Below are 24,620 nucleotides of genomic sequence, written 5' to 3' on the forward strand. Positions count from 1 at the left end.
CTCATTAGCACATTATCTTGATACTTACAGGACAATACTTTTGCAGGACAATACTCAGCTCAAACCCAACCCCTTTCTGACTATATATTACTCTTCCTACACCCTTGACACTGAGAGACACTGTCCTTCAGTGTTACTACTCTGAAGATGCCTGCCACAGTTGCTGGCGAAACGTCAGGAAAGAAAATTCCAAGACCACGGTTACACAGCCCGGATAACCTACAAGAACCAATGAACTCTGACCGTGAAAGCCTTCGACAATACTAACAGGTAATTTTAAAAGGTAGATCTACAGGATCAGGCACATGATACAGATATCAGAAATTATAAATATCTACTCAGTTATTAAATTTACATAATGCATTTTTAATGCCTCCTTGCCAAATCCAAAGGGTGACTATTCCATTGACCCATTTCAAACAGGACTCTCTCTTTCACTTTCTATACAGGAACTGAGCATATAATCATATGGTTCCATAAGAGTTCACTGGAAAAACATTCTTAGGCAGCAACCCTTGGGCTTCCTTACTCCAAGGAGGGAACTGTTTTTAATTATTTGATTAGTGTTCTGATGAGGTATCATAGAGCATGTAATTACTAATTTATTTATTTATGTATTTACACTTTTACCCCGCCCTCCCTGGCCCAAAGGCCAGGCTCAGGGTTGCTCACAAATACAAAACAATAAAATCAATAAAAACCCTTAAAATATAATTTAAATACATTTATCTAGCATCAGTGATCCTTTAGGTCTGCAACATCTTCATTTCACCTATCCGTGACATCTTTAGCATTTCTATGGAAATGTGCAGCTTACAAATATATTAAATATGGCAATTTGACATCATTTTGCTGTAGGTAATTTTGTATTTAATATAGTATATTATGATATTCTGATCTCTACTGTCAATGTACGTAAAATACACTCAGGTTATTTTAAGGGTCACTCATTTTATATTCACAGTCTATTTTCAAAACTCATTTAAACGGACTGAAACAATATGAAATGTAAAGATGACAGATACAGTAGTAGTTTGTTTTTTGGTAGGAAAACATGCCAGAAATACTTCTGGACTCAATATAAAAGGGATAATTCAGCATACAGAATATATAATTTTCAGATAATTTAGCGTGGGTTAAAATTTTTCACCTTATAGCCTTGCAACCAGTGAATGTTAACTGATAATGTTAAAGTGATATAAGGTCCTCATTCAGAAGCAGTGAAGTTCTGAATATTAGCGTCAAGAGGCAACATCTGGAGATGGCCTCAACCTCTTTGCCCTGTTTGCCTCCCAGAGCAATTGGTTGGCTGCTGTGTGAAACAGGACACCAGCTTAGATGAACCCCTGGTCTGATCCAGCTGGGCTGTTCTTATGTCCTTACTTAAAGTGCTGGTGTTCACTTGTGGGGAACTGAGTACCAGCTTAATCTCCTCATTATAGAACTCATAGAAAACAAATGACTTCAAATATGCTGCCTCAGTAACTTCCTGTAACTTCAGTAACTGAAAGCTTGACACGAGAGGATGTGCCACTTGGCATGAGAGGACTATGTCTCAGGTTGCTGTCCAACAGAAAAGCAATCCCACAAAACAATTTTCTTCTCTTCCCATTCTATATTACAAAAGCAGAAAAGCTGCTAAGCAATTCAAGTTTGCATCACTTTGATTTTATTAAGTTTTAAGTAGATTTTATAATGAAGCGGAATTCACCAATAGTAAGATGATACGTCTGTGCTAATTTTAAAAATGGTGTAGCAATTTAGAATATTTTGCTGTTTGGAACATTTTTAGCAGAGAAGGGCAAATACGCACTGTGAAGGCCTGCTACTTAGACATCTTGCTCTGAAAATAGCAACTTACCTCGTACAACCTCTTCCACAGACTCTGTCGTGGTGGTAGTGGTGGTAGCAATACTAGTTGTTCTTGCAGTGGCTTTCTGGTACTTCTCCTGGGCATCTTCATCATCTTCATTGCCACCATAGCCATCGTCATCTGTTACTTCATATTCCACATCTGCAACCTCCTCTTCCTCTGTTAACTGCTCTTCTGCTACCTTGTCATAACTGTTGAGTGGCAATAATAAGAAGAAGAAGAGTTGGTTTTTATATGCCGACTTTCTCTGCCACTTAAGGGAGAATCAAACCGGCTTACAATCACCTGCCCTTCCCCTCCCCACAACAGACAACCTATGAGGTAGGTGAGGCTGAGAGAGTGTTACTGGCCCAAGATCACCCAGCTGGCTTCATGTGTAGGAGAGGGGAAACAAGTCCAGTTCACCGGATTAGCCTCCGCTGCTCATGTGGAGGAGTGGGGAATCAAACCCGGTTCTCCGGATCAGACTCCACCGCTCCAAAGCTTAAGTTAAACCTGACAAGCAAGATTACTAAACCATGTGTTATATGCAACTTTGAATAAACACTTTAACTGATCTTGGAATAAAAAAGACATGGTAAAAAAAAGCGTTTGTTCTGGATTAAAGAATGCAGCATTAGCAGCTATGATAGTGCAAAATCTTTTCTTTTAAGCTGAATATCTGGAAAATATTTGGCTTCCCCTGGCGCCCAACAACCTTTTCTGAAACTGGGTGGGTCTATTGTAAGGCACTGGCTGTCCTTATTCAATCAAAAGGATTTTCCATGGCTACAATAGCAGCTGCAGCCACTGAAGGATCAGAAGGACTGGTAAGCACCTGAGTTTTCCCTAGTTGGTGCATGGTGCCATTCCCTTTTCAGGCTTTCCTAGTTATTATTCCCTGTTCTCTTTCTCCCTCCACTCTCGGCTTTCCTTTATTTCTTCTTATTCCCTTCTCTGATTCTTTTGTAAAGTGAGGAACGAAATATTGCATTTGGCTCCACCTTCTACAGTAGCAATTTTGGGTTTTGCTCCGCCTCCTGCAGCAGCAATTTTGGGATGGTGCTCAACCTCTCAAGCCTTCAAAGGTGCTGCCAGGTTCAAAAAGGTTGGGGGCCCCTGATCAACACTGCTATTCATCAATATTAGCTGATTCTACATAAATCAAATTAATTTAATGTGCTGAACAAATGCACTGTAGTTGAGGTCTGCCAAATGATTAGTAGCTTCTTATCTAAAGCTTAGATTAGGTAACTCACAAAAAGTTTCTGCATTGGTTTCTGATCAATTATCAGATTCAGTTCAAGGTATTCAAGTGAGTTCAAATGGTCCCCATAATATCTGCAGGAACACTATTCCCACTATGTTATGCTACAATAGTTTTGCTCATCTGAGGGTATCACCATGCAAATGAGTAACATCAGCAACTGTACATGCATGTGTATTCTCTGTTATGGCTTCCACCTTGTGAAATAGCCTGCCTCAGGAGGTCAGGAAGGCTCCCAGATTTCCATCATTCCGAAGAATGTGCAAAACTGTTCAGGAAGGCATTTGTATAAGGGAGTTTATAATTACAGAATAATGGAACATCCAGGAAGGTACTCTTGCAAGGGAATAGGACTGTAGTGTATTACAAACTTTATTTTATGTATCATTTTGTTTTCACAGCACTGTCTTCTACCTTTGTAATCCACTTGCTACATTGTTTACGGTAGGTCATGTCTTGATTTTCTGTTTGCGTTATTTTCTAATTTTGTAATCCAAGCCCCATTGCATTTTACTGCATCTCTTATGCTTTCTGATTGAATTTCTATATTTTGTATTCCGCTTTGAGTCAGAGAGAAAGGTGGACAATAAATGAAGACAATAAATAAATACCCCCTTCCAAATGCCTGCTGCTGGTTCTTTCTACATATACATAGTAAACAGTTTAAAATATTTTTAAAGAAACATTATCATGGAAAAGGGTTTGCGGACAATGGCCATAACTGAGGATGTTTTAGGACATAAAGGAAACTTGCATGTAGAAGACTTATAATAGACTTGCCTTGCGTAAAGGTGCATAGGATAGCAGCCTTAGAGCACAATCCTAAGTGGGGGGGGAGTTGGGAGGGGCTCGGGGACAGCACAACCTGGTCACCTCTTGATGTGGCAAATATCAGGGTTGCTGCTGGGTGCAGCAAGCGGAAAATAAATTCCCCACCAAGCCCCTTGAAACTTCTCATAGAGTTCCATGAGGCTATACCACCATTTTTCACATCAGCAAAAGTCAGCTCCACCCTGTGAATGCCCCCTTTGGCGCTGGTGCAAGCCCCTGGGCTGGGTAAACGCTGCCAGCAAGGCTGCACCAGTGCCTGTGGCTCGTGCTCCTGCGCTGCTCCCCAGAGCCGGAATAAGTTGCCCTGTGCCAGCGTTAGTGCCAGTTTAGCTGGTGCAATTGGCACTAATGCCAGTGCAGGAGTCACGCCGGCTCCTAGCCCCTTTTATCCTCTCCCCCGTGGATCGCTCTGCCCATGTAGTAACAAATTCTAGAGTGACAACTATGTGATTGCCCAGAGGCCAGTGGAACACCAATGTAGTAGTCAGCCATAATTGCCTGTAAGCAAGTTCTAATGAACATACTGGAACCTACCTCTATGTACATAAGAATAGGATTGAGGTATATGACAAAAAATATTGTAGATCTCTGTTTTCTACACCATTATCTAGTTTTGAACATTACAACTGTCTCTCTCAACTTGCACTTAAGGAAATCCATAGCTACAGTAACTTGGCATGACCAAATATTAAACAGCGCATAAACCTATCTGTCACATTTGCCCTAAAGAAACATCATTATTACTGAAGATAAGATTGAACAGGAGTGGGCAACTAGCTGTAAAAGAATTTTGTCTGGTCTAGGCAACCCTGTAACTTTTATAATCAAAGCATAGGGAAAATGCTGCCTTCAGATTGGTCTATAATGAAAACATTTTCAAAATCTGGTGAAAAATAGGAGTTATCCTGTACATTAATACCAAAATCCCTTGGTTTATATTTAGTGTTCCTCTATGTAAATATGACAGAGAGCACATCATCCATTATTACTCAGTGGTGCAAAAGAGCACAGCAAAAAACATTTCCTCCCCCCCCCCCCCACCATCACTACTGGAAATGAGACAGCTCCATAGAAGGTGGAAATCTGTGCTGCAAATAATGAGCAAGGAAGTAAATTACAGAGTCCTTTAAGGTCCTTCAATTAAAGCAATGATAAAAAGTTGCTAAGAATTCAGAAAAACAGTTTTTTTGTTATTTCTAAAAATCCAACAAAGCTATAAATGCCATTTAAACTAAAATAGATGATGGACTTTTAAATATAATGCCTTCTTTAAAAAAATTGAGGAGTGGAGGTGGGGGGGGGGAGAACAGATACCTATGAAAATACACAGTGTCATTGCTAAATTCACCTGGGTTCTTAATACTCATCTCTCAGGACACAGATCTTTATGATAATTGGATTACCCAATCCATTAACTGTATCTGTAAGTCTACTGATGTCGCTAGGTTCTTTGCCAGCATTTATGTCCATTTTCAATAATGCAAGATATTCTTGTTTTCTCTGTTTAACACTTGTGCATTTAGAAAAAAGAAGATGACTGTTCCAAATATAGGGCTTTTTGTGTGCCTCTTTTAAAAAGCTGCTTATTCAGATATTCTCTCTAATGCACAGGACATGGTTTATTAGAGGCAAATCTATTTGGCCTTTAAATGGTACATGACTGAACATTCATATGACAGAGTATTAACCTAAAGCACCAAGCAAGCACCTCCTTCCTTGACGAGTCAAATTTATGCATCTTTCTTAGTGCTTTCTCTTGGTAAAACAGAAGTCCTGTGGCACCTTAAAGATGAACAAAGTTTATTTCAGCACAAGCCTTCAAGGGTTAGGCCTTATTACCCCATGAACAGCCTCAGCACTTAAGTACATAGCTGAGATCCCTTCACCAATCTTCCAGAAGGACTATGCATCCTTTAAATTTTATTTCTTAATTTGCCCTCTACCAAAGGTTGGAATAGTAGAGTAGAGTATTTCTCTACTCTGGGAGCAGAAGGGAAACAATGCACAGCAAATCAACCCACTTCAAAAAGAGAATGTAATGCAATTACCACCATGCTTGGGAAAAGACAAAAGCGAGACAGCTCACCCCCTCTTCATTCAAAGGTAATAACAGTGTTTCAGTAAATCACATTTGGCATTCTACAGACACTAACAGGAACTATCTGCGAAACAGGAATGACACATTAACTCATCAGTCTTCGATTTTGATATATTTATTTCCTTCACTATGTTTCCCCCACCATTCAATCCAAACAAATGATGATCATATAACCTAAAACTGTTATTCCATTTGGGCCACAAACGTCATCAAAGAAGTACTCGATATCCCCAATTTCCCCCTCCTTGTTCTCTTACTGATTTTATTTCCCTCTTGATGGTCCCACTTTTGGGGTATAAAGTTAGCCCCAAAAATCCCAGTTTTCGGGTTCCAGCCATTGATTCCCATCCCAACACTGGGCTCCAGTAGCTGGCTCCAAACTCCTGGATGAAAACACATCTTGGGGAAAGGTGTGCTTTGCACTAGCTCTGCCATCAGGCAAGAAGGTCCCAAGAATATTTGCCCTGAGTACAGGTGTTTATCAGCTTCTGACACGTTAAAAAGGGGATGCTCCTATTGTGTATCATGTATATGCACAAGTGGGCAATGTTGATAACAACCTCATTTCTTTAGCTGCATGTTTTTACTTTGTGAGCTATCCTAAGCAGGCCATTGGGAATGTGGTCTGCAAATCTTATTCATAAACAAACGAACTAGCCTTCTGCTAAATAGCAGTGAGATAAACTGGTGTCTTGCATCTTTCTCTTGTTTTGGGGAGACTGCTTTTTGGGAGGATGAAGGGGGGGGAGTAGCATTCTGCATGCTTGGGATTCTCCTGAACTATGAAGAAAATTTCCGTTAGTTTGTAGGTAGCCCCATTTTGCTAAACTAGTGGAGTACAACTTGTGTGGCTACCTTCTGTGACTGAACAGGGTGTGGAGGCGGTGGCTCCACTGCTTTATCCCAGCAAATGAAATGTACCAGAAATGGTTTGATTCACATTAATTCTGTCTTTCCTCCTAGCAGACAGAAAAAGAATTTATCCAGATCTGCTGCTGGCATGTTCTGTTTCTCTTCTTCAGACATGCAGAGAGGGAGAAAAAGAACATGAGCTCACTAAATTTGGGACCCTGTAAACCCTATTTTTGCTGCTGTTTAGATAATTTCTGACTCTGAGAAATGTTAGTTATTACTAAAGGAAAAAATGTTCCAATCAAAGTTGTGTGTGTGTAAAGTGCCGTCAAGTCGCAGCCGACTTATGGCGACCCCTTATGGGGTTTTCAAGGCAAGAGACTAACAGAGGTGGTTTGCCAGTGCCTTCCTTTGCACAGCAACCCTGGTATTCCTTGGTGGTCTCCCATCCAAATACTAACCAGGGCTGACCCTGCTTAGCTTCTGAGATCTGACGAGATCAGGCTAGCCTAGGCCATCCAGGTCAGGGCCCAATCAAAGTTAGCACCACCTAAAACTAGACAGAATATCTAATCTCTTTGATTTTAAATTAATCTTATAGCATTTAGAATTAAAGGTCAAATATAAGAACAGTTTAGAATGAGTACTTTTTATGTGGAACAATACAGATGTCATGGAATACAATTGCACCAAAGTGTGTTCTTCTGGTCTCCATAAAGAAACATTCCATAGAACAATTCTGGCCTCCATCACAGTGTAAAGATTCTGACATTGTCAATAAAAATAATCATTGCTGTATCACACTAAAGGCCCATATCACTCAGAAATCCATCTAACAATAATGAACTATTTCTACTCATTCAAAAGAATAATAGACAACAGTACAAGACATTAATAAGTTATAGAATTTCTCTATTCATCCAGCAGCTGTTACCTAGAAGCAAGAACTGAACTTATTTTTCCAAATAAGTCTGTCTCTGCCAGTTCAGACTGAAGCGGTTAAAAAACTGAACTTTAATATTTGGGCACATTCATCTAGCAAATGACAATTCTTTTCACTTCAGCACAACTAAGAACCTAATTCTAATGAACAGCAATTTAACATTTCACTGTGAATTCAAGTTAGAATTTGTGTTTAAATGAGATTGGCAGCTTTACAAAAAACAAACCCCCAAGTAGTACTGCTCCTTTAAAATTAAACAAATCACCTTTCAAATTTTTGCTGAATGGTGAGAAAGCACTTTACACATGTTAACAACCGAGAAATATTTGAAAGTATGCAGCAGCAGCAGCAATTGCTCTTTAGAGCTGAGAAACAGAATAAAGCATAATGGCCCCCTATGAAATACATAGCTGACAAGTATCAGATATTCAGAAAAGGGAGGCTAGTATCAATTTCCACTATTCCATACAGATGATATTTTGGTGAGGAAACACTGCATGCAACCAAGCAGACCGACACAGTAAGGCATTTTCAAACATTATGTCTGCCATGCAATATACCTTCTGGCAGCTTTTGCACTGAGACAGTAAGCATTTAATTAGTCTTCAAGTTATAATTTCACCTACTTACTTTTAAGTCCTACTAAACACAGTAGGACTTACTTCCAAGTAAGAAAGCACCAGGCCAGATGGTTTTTGAACTCTTTAGAATGTAGTCAGAACTCTTCCAGAATTTGTCCTAGCCAATGAATTACCACTGAATCCTCCAAGACAGATGCTCACCAATGTTGGCCTAACTATGTGCATGAGAGGGGAAGTGTAGCAATCTTACCTGCCATCTGCATAGTCTGCATCTGCACCTCCCCACCAAACGTCAGAGTCATCTTCTTCAGCGTCAGCTGAGTCTGCATTCTCATTCTCATCTGCTACCGGGCAGCAAACAAACTCCACGCCACGGAACTTGTCAATTCCACAGGGTAACAGCATACCGTAATCATGAAGATTCATACCTTTTTCACTACAGGACTGAAGGCAAAACAAGGAAACAGAAAATACTGTTACAACAAAATATGAAAAACAGACTAGCTAGCACAGAGTGTCGATTCAATCCTTAGAATAGACAGGCAGAAAGTTTGTTATATTGCCATATGGCAGTCACTCCATAGAGCAGTTATACCCAGAGAACACCAATTACCATATCCCTGGTTCCATCTTGTGCACAGTGTCACTCTACAAAGCTTCCAGGTTTAACATGTCAGTCACCCTTAGCTTACCCTCACACATTATTTAAAGACAAAAAGAAACCAAAAGCAGCAATCGCTGACACTACCACTCTTTGCATGCAAGCCAAAGGGCACTTGCAGGTAAGCCCATTAAATATAACCCTGCATCATTCTCATGAACAAGTTTCTATAAGTGAACAGCTTTTTCAGTGGTCCCTCCAGAGGTGAAGCAGAGGGGATGGGTTGGTGGGTTGCCATTTTGAACAATTACAATTCTTAAAACTCTGCATGGGGGGTGTCGCGCGCTCTCAGGTACGGCTGCACCTTCCAGAGGAGCTTCTCCTGTCAGGGCCCCACCTGTCCTGGCCAACGCCCCTCTCCTCGCCTGCTCTCTCCCTCGCCCACCAACTGTTTCCCGATGGTTGCTGGGGCTGCGCTGAACCGCCTGCTGCCCTGGCGCCTCCCTCTCCCAGCGTGCTCCCCCCTCCGCCGGCCAGCTGATGGGCGGGCTGTTTGGCCTCTCCCCGGGGACCCGGCTGGCTGGCCAGCCTGGGGGCCGGGGAACGTCGCGGCCGCTGCGGCGCCCCATCGGCCGGGCGTGGTCCATCCGGGCCAGTTCTCCCGCTTGCCAGCTGACAAGCGGGCCTGTCGGTGGTTGTGGGGGCTTCTGGCCCACCCCCCCGGACGCTGGGAGGAGGCTCTAGCCGGCTGCCGTTTGCCGCCTCTCCGACTGCTCTCCTGGTGAGTGGTCGCTCGAGGGCTCTTCCCTCTTCCCCTGGGGGTTGGCGCTGGGATCGGGGTTGGTCCTGACGGCCCGGGGAGCCCAGTCGGGAGGGTGACCCGGGAAAGGGGGTTATTGGCCATTTATGAATGGGAGGTTTTGACTTGGATTTGCCACTCAGATGCACATTTTCCCCATCCAGATTCTCAAAACTCTGCATGGGGGGTTATTGGCCATTTATGAATGCGAGGTTTTGCCTTGGATTTGCCACTCAGATGCACATTTTCCCCATCCAGATTCTCAAAACTCAACAATAAGCAGCCCTGCAGAGTTTTGAGAATGCAGATGGGGAAAATGTACACCTAGAGAGCGGCAAATGCAAGGCAAAACCTCCCGTGCATGAATGGTTGAGGAAAGGGGGGGATGAATTATCCAAGTCAGCGTGTGTATTATTAAGTTTATTAAGTTAATAAACAGTGTACCTACCTATATATAGTTTAAGTTTAAGAAATTTGGCTCTCAAAAGAAATCTCAACAGTTGTACTGTTGATATTTGGCTCTGTTGACTAATGAGTTTGCCGACCACTGCTATAGGTGATTAAAATACTACATGGAAAGGCTCAGTGGCTTCACCTTTTTAACATCCCTTAATATACAGCAAGTTAATCTGTGAGAATAAATATGTATTTTATTTTTGCTCCTGTGAATTTAAAAGTACTTGGGGTATAGAACAGTCTAGAAAGGTCATACAAAATTAAACTATTATTTTTGCTTTGCTATTTCTCAACAGTAATATTTCCATTGTTGGGTTTGTAATTAGACATTGTTGGTGGGCTCAAAATGGCAACTCGCTAACATAATCACTCCTCTCCAGCTCTGGAAGCATGCAGAAGCTTTTTTCAAGAAGTACACAGGACTGTGTTTATTGCAATTCATGACTATTGGATAAACAAAGGAAAAAATAATACCAGAAAACAGACAAAAAAGAATCACAAAGAATTTGTCATGGCTACAAAACAGAAGATTATAAGTGATGTGGTGACTAAAAGGAAGTAGTAGTGGTCTTCTCTCAAGAGAGAGGGGGGAGGTATTACTAGGTGTCTCAGGGTCACATGAAGATGGAAAAAGTGTGCATGCTTTTTACAGCGTATAATTGATTTATGGAACTCAGCGTATAATGGATTTACGGAACTCACTGTCATACAATGCAACTGGGCACGAAAAAGGACTGCTCATGTCAAAGATGGCTGACAGCCATCATTAAATTTGGTAAGCCAGATTTGCACAAACTCTGCTCGTAGAAAGCATTTTTGTGGCTGCTAGATGACAGGCCCAAGAAAAGAGGATGATATCTTCACTTTGACCTGCTTGTAAACGTCCATGTTAACATCTGGCCAGCAGCTGCTGGGAAAAAATGCTCAGACTCAGTGGGTTACTGTTATTCTAACCCAGCCTTGCAATTCTTATTTTTTCTTATTAGATTTAACTCAACTGATAGACTCTTTGACCAGACATCTGGAGAAATACACAGCACAATACCAATATGCACAGACAGCATCCAAGAGGAACCTCCAGTTTAAAAGGATGAGGTATCAGTGAGATGGGACAGAGCATACTCGGAATTATTTGTTTTTTGAGTAGCAGTTCGAGCATTACAGATGTAATCTCATGCTCTAACTCAAGAGAACTTGAAAGATATTTTGCAAAGATGCCTTTAGGCATGTTCAAAGAAATAAAAAAATAAATACATGTGATATTTAAAAGGGGAGATGAGTGGCCAAATGTGCTTAAAATCCTGTAAGATTTTTGTTGCAGAGTTTCTCACTGACACAATGAGAAAAGTAGCATAAACTGTGCCTCTATTCTTAAAAAGTGAATAGATTTTAAAAGAAAAGGAAATACATTCAAATATGGGGAAATCATTTAAAAATTCTCACCAATGACATTCATTCTATGTGTGTGCGTATGTGGGGGGAGAACCCTAGCTGCTATATGGCATGGGTGGTGGTGGTGGTGGTGGTAGGGCTCAGCACCTCTCAGCTCAACTCCATGCAAGAAATAAATAAGGTACAAAAAAAATATTCTTGACATTGGCTAAAAAAATAGATAAGCACTTCTATAGGTGCTGAGACACAGTCTGTGAACACGTTTAAACCATTTGGATGAACTTTGAATTCTTCTATTAGTTTCTAATTCAAAATTTTCTAATTTAGATTTTTTGAATTAAAAGACTTCCTTTTATAGCACCTAAATAATGATGTCTTTTAACAGCATGAGCTTTCCTAGATTTAACCTTTATTCCAGTACTACCGTAACATACATACATATACAAACATATCATCAGTGAATCCCACCAAGAGTTAAAAAAACAAGGACATGAGAACAGGATTCCAGATAAAGCAACTTTATTTATATAAGTAGATTTCTGATATATCCATATCATATACATATTGCAGACATACATTCAATGAGACTACAGTCCCTGATGGCCATCAGCTAATTCCTTACTGTTCAGTTTCTGTTTGCCACTTTTTAAGCTCCTGGGAGAGACATCTAAGATATGGAGCTTCAGCCTCAGTGCAGATGAGCAGCACAGAATAGCTCTCCTTCAGCAGCTGTCAGAAGGAAGTCACTGACTGTGGGGGAAAATAGCTGCCTAAAATTTCAAATGGCTCCCCCATGTGCCTTCAAAAGTTCTACAAATTTGATATGCATGTACCAACCCCTTTAAAAATCACTAGACTATAGTCTACTTTGTTGGACCCTAAAACGGACTGAACAGTAGCAAATATTTACATTTGAGTCCAGTTGCACCTTAGCGACTAACAGGATTTTCAGGGTATAAGCTTTCGAGAGCCAAAGCTCCCTTCTTTAGATACGAGTACGAATGGAGATCTCAGAAAGACTCAGAGAAAGACTGCATCCTAGTTAGAAGGTGGAGAGGTGTTATAAAGAATACTTGTAAAGAATGAAAAGGTAAGATGCATATTGTAATCAGTTTGATTAGAACAGAGGGGGAAAGCTTGTGGGCAGAAAATTAGCATCTGTAGTGAGATAAGAATCCTCTGTCCCTATTCTGCCCTGGGGAGTCCAACACAACTATCCTTTATCCCCCCCACCACCACCACCACTAAGTACATTTAAATCAGTGATGCAGACTGCTTCTAGAAGTGATTGTTGCTGATTATGCTACATCATTATGCTACATCATGATGGGGATCCCTGACCCCTAGGACCAATGTTCTGAAGAAGTGAAACAGGCTGCAGTGTGAAGTGCTGTTCCAGTAGTGCACCTCTGAAATACTTGCTCTCAGAACCTGGTCATTGGATTAGATCTATTCTTTATTACTAATGGGTTAGATCCAATGGGTTACCTTCCATTATGTGGTGACATTTCTCTTGGAGAAAGGCTCCTTCTACCAACAGAAAAATCCTCACTGAGCAGAAAGAAACCATTGGATTATATACAGAGCTGCTATTTTATTTAAATTCCTAAATGGAGGCACGAGAGATTTGGAAAAGACACAACAAGCTTGCAGATGTACAATCCAATTAACAAAAACATAGTTATAAAAGAACCACTTTCCCAGTATTGTTCATCAAGTGTTCCACATATGAAATCATAAGGAAAATGGTGTCACTGCAAAGCCTAGTTTTCAAAATATTGATTTTAACGTACCTCCTTAGCAACTGTGTGCCAATGCAGATGGGTTTCACATATATCCATCCTCTCTTGGTGAAGGAACTTGCACTTATCTGGCACAAGCAGAGCATCACTCACAAACTCTCCAACTGAAAGAATAAGGTGACATCTTCATTTTTACATATTCTTGGGCACTTTTTTTGGCACAGCAATGTTTTGGCATACATCTTACTAACCAATATCAGGAAAAGATTCTTTGTGGTACAAATCATAGCACAATTAATAGCAAGAACAATTTTTGTATCATTTCCCCAATGATATCTAGCACTTGGTTGTACATATTACTTGGTTGCATATGTTTTGTACTCTAAACAACAAAAAGACAACATTAATTCAAGTTTTGACTGTAAAGAAAAATTCTGCTATGCACTTTCAAGACTATATTTGCAGCCCCAAAGGATAGGAAACTTGATTTTTAAAGAAATACATGTTATTTTCAGGGTGCTGGATCTAATGTTTCTGTGAATGGAGCTAATAATATAAGAAGAGATTGCAACCGTTTAGCTTTTGACAATGCATTTCTGGCAAGCCATTTCTTTTCTACTGTCCTCTTCCTATGTCAACCTCATGCTCTTCCACTAATTTACACCGATGGAAAATAGTGATGTGGGATCACAGGCACATCAACTCACTCAACTGTATGCTACAACAAATAATTGCAAACATTTTTAAATTAAAGGTTCCATAACACCACTTATTTTATAAGCAGAAACCATTCCTCCTGAAGACTTCTGCTCAGCCTATTTTGAACTGAAAGAACAGCACGCAGGCTCAAAAGCTTCAAAAAACTTTTGACACACAATACACATACAAGCACGCAACAGAAATATTATACAAGCTCTATATTAACAATACAAACTCCATAAATCTTATAAGACAATGTTATCCACAGTAATACAATGAAGTCAGGATGGCATACACATCTGTAAACAAAGTCCAATGAAGTCAGTGTGAAACAAGGTTGGGACAGGCTCCAGCCGCCGCTGTGAGCATGAGCTGTGAGCCCCGATGCCGCTGGATGCGTCTGCAAAGCAACTGCCAGAAGGGAAGCCAACTCCCGGCGGGGAGAGAAACAGGACGCCCAATCAGTGCTGACAAGCCTTCATTTGGTGACTGCAGTATAAGGTATGAACCTGGTTTAGGCATTGTAAAGGATTCTAGAAGGCTGACGAAGCCTCAACGAAACGTGCTTGGAAATCTAGACTGCGTGTTCCTTGCTCACATTAGCTTCTGTTCTCCTCGGGAATTTGTGAGATGCTATCATAGGGAGTTTTCTCCCGCTGACGGGAGCATGGCAACCTTGCACTACAATTCTTTTCCCTCCGTGGGAATTGGAGAGCCGGACCTGGTGCCTCGTCTCCTCCCTCCGGGAGTTTGGCATTCCTTTGGGCAGCTCTTTGACTCCTTCTGCAGCGCCAGGATTCATTGTGCATGCCCACAGCTTGATTGGGTATCCTGTTCTCTTCCCACTGGGAGTTGGCTTCCCTTCTGGCAGTTGCTTTGCAGACGCATCCAGCGGCATTGGGACTCATGGCGCGTGCTCACAGCTCCAGCTGGAGCCTGCCCCAACCTTGTTTCACACTGACTCCATCAGACTTTGTTTACAGATGAGTATGCCGTCCTGACTTCATTGTATTACCGTGGATAACATTGCCTTATAAGATTTATGGAGTTTGTATTGTTAATATAGAGCTTGTATACTATTTCTGTTGCGTACTTGTATCCTTTGTGTATTGTGTGTCAAAGTTTTTTGAAGCTTTTGAGCCTGCGTTCTGTTCTTTCTGTGTATAGCTTGTTGTATATCAGCACAGGGTTTCTGTCTTGAACTGAAGCCACAGATCCAAGAAATGCACTAGTGATTAAGAGTATAGCATAGGCTCAAGTGCTTCTCCTTTTACTACCTACATAAAGTAACATCTGAGTGAACTGTGTAGTGTTTCTGTCTGCAAACCCCCAAGGAAGCAGTTATTCTAGATTAAATAAACCAAAAAAGAGATTGTATTTGTATACCTACTGTAATCTGACTTCCTGTATAGCAATTTTCGATCTTGCTGCTGCCACTACCACCACCACTGTTATACCTTTATAGACATTCCTGAAATTTAATTGCAAGTTGTTGTATTGTTCCACTGGTATTTTCGTACTTGGAAAGAGGACCACTTCAAACTAACTAGTTTCACGGGAAAGCTTTTTTGTAATCTAAAACCCAGTGCAAACAGAGGGAAGTTGCAGGGTTCCACTCCTAATTCTAGGCTGAATTCCAGCTGACGTTTCTCACAAGAGTTTCACAGAAAGAGATAATTTTTCTAATCTTAAACTTACTTAATTGAACTGCTGTTGTTTCACTTCTGATCAGACTCTTCTACCAGTATATGTGTGCGTCTCCATTTCCCAGAAAACAACACAGGTTTCCCATTTAGAAAGCAGTACACATAAAAGCATTGTACTCCAACCACCCTCACTTTAAGAGATAATTCAAATAAGGTGTAACTTGCACAAAGCACTGACTGATTCACAATCAAAACAGTATCTATTTGCCCAAATAAGTGAAATATATAAGTGGGGACCCACGATACTCGCATGGAAGAATCTCTCCTCCCCAGTGCCCTCAGTGCTGGGCTGGTGCAGCTCCCAGCCATCCCCAACACCATCAAACCCAGCTCCCACCCTCCATGGCCGGGCGTGCTGTAGCTCACACACCCCCTTGCTGCTGCCACCGTCCAGCTCCCTCATTGATAGCTTGGCAAAGACTGCCGTACCACTCTACCTGATTCCTTGGTTGCTGGCTCGGCGGGGGGTGGGGGGGGCAATGAGGTGATCTGCCCCCTCCACCTAACTCCTTTGTTCCTGGCTTGGTGGGGATGATGGCAAGGACTCCTGAACCTCCCTGCCCAACTCCCTGGTTGCCGGTTCAGCAGGCAGTCTTTCTGGCTCAATGGGAAGGGCAGCAAGGACTTCTGTCCCCCCTTTGCCTGACTCCCTCTTTGCCAGCTGGGTAGGTAGTAGCAAGGGCTTCTCCCTCCCATCACCACCAGTGAGCCCTGCTGAGGCCTCTGTTAGTCTCTTGCCTTGAAAACCCTACCCTACAATTAAATGCTGTTTCAATTCTAACATGCTCGAGTTGTTTCCTGCCATTAATGAAAGAAAAAACCCTTTTAATTCATCAATATAAGACTAACAGCTTAAAAGACAGCTATTTTATGGGCTGATCTTTGTTTTTCATTAAATCTAAAAAAGACTGAATTTTTAGAAATAAAACAAAATTTCTGCAAAAGTTGCTATTTTTCTGTCTGACTGCTTTTTATAATGAAAACATCTTTGCTTTCTTTTCAGACAGGCGGCAAATGTCATTCAGGTTTTACCTGATTCAGAATGCATTTGTTCAGGCACAAAACTACTTAAGCATGCTTTGTTACTTTTGCAGATGTCCATCTGAAATTCTCGCATAGCACCATGCCATTTTCTATTTTCTCATTCAACTTGGAGTAACATTCCCCCCCCCCCCCCGGCAATCTTTTATTCCGTTACCATTAGCATCTTAAGCATAGGCACCCATTCAGGCAGAACAGTACATAACATCAGCCTACTAGTGTTTCAGAAAGGATGGCATAAAATTACAGTTGATAGTGTAGAATCTTAAGCTTTTATTTTCAAGAGAAGCAAGGTTCATGATTGCATATTACATTTCTTAGCAGATAGTGTGTGTGGTTACTTTTCTCCCTCTGGCAGTTTAGCTCATTTAGACAGTTAGGCTTTTTATCAGGCTTTTAACCTCTAAATGTGACAGAGTTTGGGATGTTTTAATGCATTGTTTCGTTTTGAATACTGGTCTTCGCTCTGGGTGGAAATTATTACAAATCTATTATATAGAGAGAGGCATGGATATAAAACAAGACACATGTTCTTGAATGCAGTGCGCATTTCCATAACCAGTAAGCTTCCTTTCACCCTCTCACCCCAACAAGATCCACTGCTATCACACCAATGCGAATGAACGGAAAGGGTATGCATAACAAGCCAGAAAGACTAGTATCAATTTAAAGGCTTTCTAGCCATTGTAAAATGAGCATGATTGCACAGCTATTTATCAATCTATACATTTTTATTCAGCCCTTTCTCCAAGGAACTCATGGTGGCTCTCCTCCATTTGTGTCCTTCTCAGGCATTGTGAAACCTGGCGATGATTGTGCATAGCAGGAGAGGGGACTAGGTGTACTTTTTTGTAATTTCGTTAATCCTACTAACGTAACCCAGACAGGATTTCTGCAGGATTTTTTTTCCTTTTAGTGTTTCCAACAGGAATGACATTAAAATCTAAGTCAATGAGCTATACAAAAAGGCATCTCAGTTTGTTTTGGATGCCCTACAAAAACAAGTCTAAAATTCTACAACTCAGCTCTAGCTGGTGTGAATTTTCACCTTACTAAGCACCTAATCTGTGCTACGAATCATAAATATGTACCAAATAAACAGTTTTGAAGGATTTAGCAGCAGCTGTAGAATTGAGCAGTTCATACAGAAATAGGTGGGGGGAGGCAGGTAGAAACTGAACTCACAGATTGCTAAACCTAAGACGCCCCAGCTGTTGCTGACCAGAAAAAAACCAAGAGGGTATTAGGAACAAATGGCATCCTTTAAGCACTCGAAATTCCTCAAAGCAATTAGAAACTTCACATCCTACAGTTCTGTGTTCTATTCTTCTCCATTGTTATAAGCTGTATTTGTGCAGAAATTCAGGCCTCCTTTCTGCCACATGCTTCTTGAAATGACCTTGTCACAGCATACTAATGAAACTTTCCCCACAAAAACAAAGTTCTACATACTGTTCGTGGTGGTGGAAAGTGCTGTCAAGTAGCAGCTCACTTATGGCAACCTTGGGTTTTCTAGGTAAGAAACATTCAGAGGTGACTTGCTACTGCCTGCCTCTTCATCATGACCTTGGTCTTCCTTGGCGGTCTCCCATCCAAATACTAATCAGGGCCGACCCTACTTCGCTTCTGAGATCAGGCTAGCCTGAGCCATCCACAGTCTTTTTCTTCTCTAATATTTTTAACTACAGGAACTGCTAAACTGCTATATGAGAAAGCTTTGGTTATAATAAAAGTGAAATTGACTATTTCTTATACTTTCCCATATTGTAACTTAGGCAAGTCTATGAATAGATTCTGGAAAATCATTGTTAATGGTTTTGTTTGTGTATGATAAATGCTGACTTTTGAAGGTCAGAACAAAGGATGTATGTTTGGATATTTCCGATAAATACCTTATCAGTATTTTTCAGATATATTCGGATCTCCAAATTCATATTCGGAATTCTCAGGATACCAGTATATCCGAGGCCAGCATTTTATTTATTTATGTATTTTATAGTCTGCCTTGCTCACTTGGACTTAAGGGGGATCACACAGAGTGACTCAATACAATAAACAGGATGGGACATTCAATAAACAATGGAACAGCATTAGAGTTGTAGAACCAACCAGAAATCTACAAACAGAACTGAAGTAAAATCTAAATGTTAATATGACACCTTAAAATGATGAAAAATTACATAGTAGGATCCTACTTACACCAAGCTACACATAGTAGCATAGACCACAGTCATCAATAATTCATCCAAGTAATTTTGTGAATCATTTTGTTCAATGCAACCCTATTGCCTTTTTAAGGATCCCAGGCCTATTTTTTCCCCATTTTACAGGTTTTCTGGGCAACAAAAGGGAGAGGGGAAGCAGATCTTCTGGGCAATGGGATCACTAGAACTGTCTGTCCAATCATAATGATTCTCTCAGAGCACCGGCAAAGAAGATAAAAAGCAGACCCAGGGCATAAGTAAATGGGGTGCTAAAGCCCATATTGGAAGGATTTGCAGTTCCATGGAACCAGATAAAAGCTCACTATGTGGTTTTGTTTCTCTGCAGAAATTAATAATGACATGCCAATTCTGGAAACGGTAATTGGCAAATAATCCTAACATCTTGGCCAACATTTAGTTCTTATTAAGGGAAATGCTTGAGGCTGTGTATGGATGTATGATGGTTTTTGCAACTTCCTAACTAGACATTTGAAATATGGACTGGGTCCGTCACAAAGTGATGGTAAAGGAATTGGTGGTCCTGGCCCCACTGTAATTCTATCACTGCTACAACTAACCACCTACAAGAAGACTGAACCCTCCAAGCACTAACTTGCATTCACTCTATCCCATATCATGATTTCTCCAATGAAAAACAAAGTTACAGAGAACTTGCTAGTGATTTCTGCAGCACTTAAAATGATGTCATAAACTAGGCAAAGAGATTTTAATATGTTCAAGGCTCTTTACAGAGCCAAGATGTCCCTATTTCCAAACATCTAGTACTTTATCCCTTGCATCACACTGATACAAGTACTTCCTTAAGCACCATGTACTAGAGCACATGCACACTGAAAGTCTTTCATTTCAAAATCTTACACAATTAAAACGCAGTGAAATCATCCCCCAAATGTTTGAATTAGCTGCATAAGGAGCAGACACATTAAACATGGAAGTGAAAAAAGAATTCCATATATTTTGCACGTGTTATGTTTTAATTCTTTTCTGTTTGCTTCAGAACTAAAATAGCACTTGTCTGAGAAATTATGTTATTTATAGCTATTTTCCCTGTGAATTACTACTATCCAGTCAAAATGTACTGATGCAGTACTGAATACAGGGAATAAAAAAGTCTATTTCACAAACAGTATCTGCCTGGCTTGGTGAACAAGTTTTTTATGTGAAGAGCGGGGGGAAAACCAAGCACATGCTGCGCAATAAAGTGACAATCTTGAAATGCATGTATAGATTTTCTCTTACCTAAGCACCTGTAAGGAACTACAATGTGAGGATGACTTTTGCATTGCTTCCGTCCTCGCTTGCACCAGTTCTGAATCGTTACAGGTTGGTTTGCTTCTACAACATTTGTAATTTGCAGTTCAGGGTACACCTAATATTCAAAAGTACAAAGAACACAAGGAAATAAAATTAAATATATTTATTGAACCCTGTATGTGAACTTCTTGCTTACTAGCATTACAGCCCATTTCCATCTACCAGTATTTATCTGCTTGTGTTTTTATACACAGAGGCCTGTGAAATTTTATAGAGAATGTGGGGGTGGGGAGATGGGGCTTCTCAAATACCAAGGAGCCATTTTGGTAGTTCACAACAAAGACTTTTTAAGCATATTCCATAGCAGCTGTTTCTTTTTGACTGCAGACTCATTGTCCACACATACAAACACAAGCAACTTTTAATCAAAAACAGTTACTCCATTTTTCACCCCTTCATAACAGCATTTTAGTTAATCATCCTGATTCATATATCTCCCAACTCCTTCAAATTAAAAAAAAATTTTTTTTGAACAGCGGCAATTGTATTTTACCTTCTCCCCAGGTTTATTTTAACCAGTTCAAAGATAAGGAGCACTCTGAAGGGTCTGACAAACATGTATTTTTAAGGTATGCAAGAAACAGAATCATGAAGGAATAGTATCAAAAACCAGATTTTTACATAATACATAATAATACTGCCGTAATGGAATGCAGTAATGTAATAGTCAGAAATAGATTACCACATGCTTATCACTACAGAAAGTAATCAATTGATAAACAGTATAAAAGCAGTCATGGTACACATGCAGTCAGGTTGGGGAGGTGCGGTTTTATTATTATATTCTTTCAGAGGGTAACTGTGTTAATCTTCAGTAGAAGAGTTAGATTCAAGAGTCCAGCAGCACCTTAGAGACCAACAAGATTTTCAGAGTATAAGCTTTCAAGAGTCAAAGCTCTCTTTTTCAGATACAAGTAGAAATGGAGGTCCTTGAGTCCTTATATCCTAGTCAGAAAATGGGAGAGGTATTAAAAAGAAGGGAGTCAGGATGCAATAGTACGATGCAAAATGTGATCCACTTGATTAGAGCAAAGCTTCTTGAACTGTGGGTCACAACCCCATATGGGGTCGCATAACTGAATGGGGGGGGGGGCGCAAAAAAATTGGCAACAGTAAATGAATTGTTTTAAAATAAATTTCTTTATGATTTATCAGTAACTGTTTGATTTGTATATCTATTTTATATACCCAGGGCCACGTAAAAAATTCTCAGGTGAAAGGGGGTCACGAGTGGGAAACTTTTAAGAAGCCCTGGATTAGAGCAGGGGAAAAATGCTTAGGGGCAGAATATTAGTATCCGTAGATAAGAATCCTATGTCCCAATTCAGACCGATGGGGGAGGGGCTTGTTTTGAATGAACTCAAGTTTGGCAATCTCACATTGTAATATCCCCTCGTAGATTCTCTGCTTGAGGACTGCCACTCTTAGGTCAGCAACAAAATGTCAGGTAAGATTAAAACATTCTCCCACTGGTTTTTTAAGTGTTGTGATTTTTGATGTCAGTTTTATGGCCATTTATTCTTTTGCATAGGGACTGACCTATTTGTCCGATGTGGAGAGGGGATGGCACTGATGACACTTGATGGATATATCTCACCAGCAAGATCTACAACAGGCATTTCTGGAATTACAATACCCACCTGATGTAGTAAGGAAACAGCTCAACAAAGTCAGAATGATACCAAGGGATAACCTGCTACAAGATAAGCCCAAACGAAACAACAGAACAGCACTGGTGATCACATACAGCTCTCAGCTCAGATGGGTCCAATGCATTATTAATGACCTGCAACCTACGCTGGGCCCTGACCTGGATGGCCCAGGCTAGCCTGATATCAGAAGCTAAGCAGGGTCGGCCCTGGTTAGTATTTGGATGGGAGACCACCAAGGAATACCAGGGTTGCTGTGCAGAGGAAGGCACTGGCAAACCACCTCTGTTAGTCTCTTGCCATGAAAACTCCCAAAAGGGGTCGCCATAAGTCGGCTGCAACTTGAAGGCACTTTACACGCACACACAACCTACGCTGGACAGTGATACTCTTCTCTGACAGTCATTGAGAGGTAAACCTTTTCTTGCCCACAGTCTCCTAGCTGTAAACAACTTCTCACCCAAAATAATGCACTTCCTAAAATGAACACAGGCTCTGGGACCAAGGCCTGCAATAAACCAAGATGCCAACTCTGTCAACATACTCACCAGACCTAACAACACCAGCCATACCATCTCAAGTTCATTTACAAGCTCATCTTCCAACACTATATATGCCATCAAGTGTCAGCAATACCTTTCCACTCTCTACATTAGACAAACAGGTCAGTCTCCACAGGCATTTTACATACACTTGCTTTCTCTATTTTCAGTATCAAGTAAGCACTCCTTGACTTGTTTAACTTCCCTGTGCTAATTCTAGTCCTTCACTCTATAATGAGTAGCATGACCTACAAGAGTAACAGAGAAGCCTTGCCAGAAATATGGAGATGAAGGTAGTAAGAAGCTCTTACATTGTTTTGGTGGCAGGAAGAAGCTCCAATAAATGCACTGCTTGCAGCATAGATGGTTACAAATTGCAAGGATCCCTACTTAACCTTACTGGTTACTGGATTCTTGAAATAGATGTGTCCCATGAATAAACCAGTGGTAGTGCACTGCTGTTTCTGGACTCAACCCTACTGCTATTCTCGTTCATACTTGACCAGCGATAGTTCTGAGGTTTCAAGCAGTAACTTAATGCTCACGTAATATAAAGCATCCCACCATAAGAAAAACAGGAAATTTACAACAGGTAGAGTATCTCTTATCTGGACATCCCATATATACGGATTGATCTGAAAACTGGACCCTTTGAGCTGGCATGCAGGCAGATGCGTGCTGCCTGCATCTAGTGTTTCCTCTTGTCTAAAAATAATAATAAAATACAGAGTACACTGCATCATAGGTGGAAACTGAAAGCCTGCCATTGTTAATTTGATGTTGCTCTTGTTTAACAGTTGATCAGGTATTCTGGTGAGACAGTTACACCTTTGCTTTCTGATGGTTCAATGTACACAAAACTATTTAAAATATTGTTTAAAATTACATTCAGGCTATGTGTATAAAGCATACATAAAACATAAATGAATTGGGGTCCCAACCCCAAGAAAGTCATTATGTATATGCAAAAATTCAAAAATATTCAAATATACGTAAAGATCCAAAATCCGGACCACTTCTGATCCCAAGCAGTCCTGATAAGGGATACTCAACCTGTAGTAGAAATTGCCCTTTTTCCTGGAGAGAAACTATTGGGTAGCATGCACTTTCTTAAAAAAGAATCTTTAATGTTGGATAGCCATAACTTTCCTGTTTTGCATAGAATCAAAAAAAAAAGAAACAAAACTTTTAACTGTCACTGAAGTTGAAATGCAAACAATGCAATAAGATACTTAAATTTTGAAGTCAACTTGGGAATAAGTAGACTAGTGCTGTTTGCAATGGTAGCACAAAAGTACCTCATTTGTTTGCACATAACTGTAAAAGTTAACTTCAGATGCACTGCAGGACTCGGAAAAGTATGTATATGGCATTCCCCCTACAATTTTCCAAGATCCTTAAAAATACATCATTCTAAGACAATGTGGCTGTGTGTTTTAGGCTCTAGTAGCAAACTGACAAATTAGTTTTAAATGTTCAGTACATTGCTGGAACCATCAAAAACAATGATATAGGCAAGTAACACATAATGAAATGCTGAAAGCCTACAAGGCCTGAGTTTGGCTGGTATTGTTCTGGAGATGTTTCCAGAATCTTGGAAAACTCAGTTTCCCCCTTTCTGTCTGTGCTAAATGAGTTCAGCTATCATCCATTCCTCATAACTAGTCTTTGCCTTAGATTATTTTTTTGCTGTCAAGTCATAGCTGATTTATGGCAACCCCGTAGGGTTTTCAAGAAAAGAGATGTTCAGATGTGGTTTGCTATTGCCTTCCTCTTCGTCAGGACCCTGGTATTCCTTGGAGGTCTCCCATCAAAATACTTGTCAGGGTCGAGGCTTAAGAGTGTATGACTGGTCCAAGGTCACCCAGCAAGGTTCCATGGCAGAGTGGGGATTCGAACCTGGGTTTCCCAGATCCTAGTCCAACACCTTAACCACTACACCACGCTAGCTCTCATGCTTTAGACTAGACTCTCTACCGAAAGGAGTCTCAAAGTGGCTTACAATCACCTCACCACCACCACCACAACAG

General features: G+C 40.6%; 1 protein-coding gene across 5 annotated transcripts in view; it reads right to left on the bottom strand.

Annotated features, from left to right (window-relative positions):
* APP (amyloid beta precursor protein) overlaps window positions 1–24,620 on the bottom strand; it is a 126,166-nt gene that overhangs the window by 79,333 nt on the left and 22,213 nt on the right. For all 5 annotated transcript variants that reach the window (XM_056858469.1, XM_056858468.1, XM_056858467.1 and 2 more), the window contains exons 2-5: window positions 20,325–20,454; window positions 13,466–13,578; window positions 8,675–8,868; window positions 1,862–2,064 (exon numbers count right to left, since the gene is read on the bottom strand). In XM_056858469.1, the coding sequence (XP_056714447.1) occupies window positions 1,862–2,064; window positions 8,675–8,868; window positions 13,466–13,578; window positions 20,325–20,454 (640 nt within the window). The remainder of the gene's footprint in view (window positions 1–1,861; window positions 2,065–8,674; window positions 8,869–13,465; window positions 13,579–20,324; window positions 20,455–24,620) is intronic.

The sequence above is a fragment of the Euleptes europaea genome, chromosome 12, assembly GCF_029931775.1.
Source record: "Euleptes europaea isolate rEulEur1 chromosome 12, rEulEur1.hap1, whole genome shotgun sequence".
In the NCBI taxonomy this organism is placed as follows: domain Eukaryota; kingdom Metazoa; phylum Chordata; class Lepidosauria; order Squamata; family Sphaerodactylidae; genus Euleptes; species Euleptes europaea.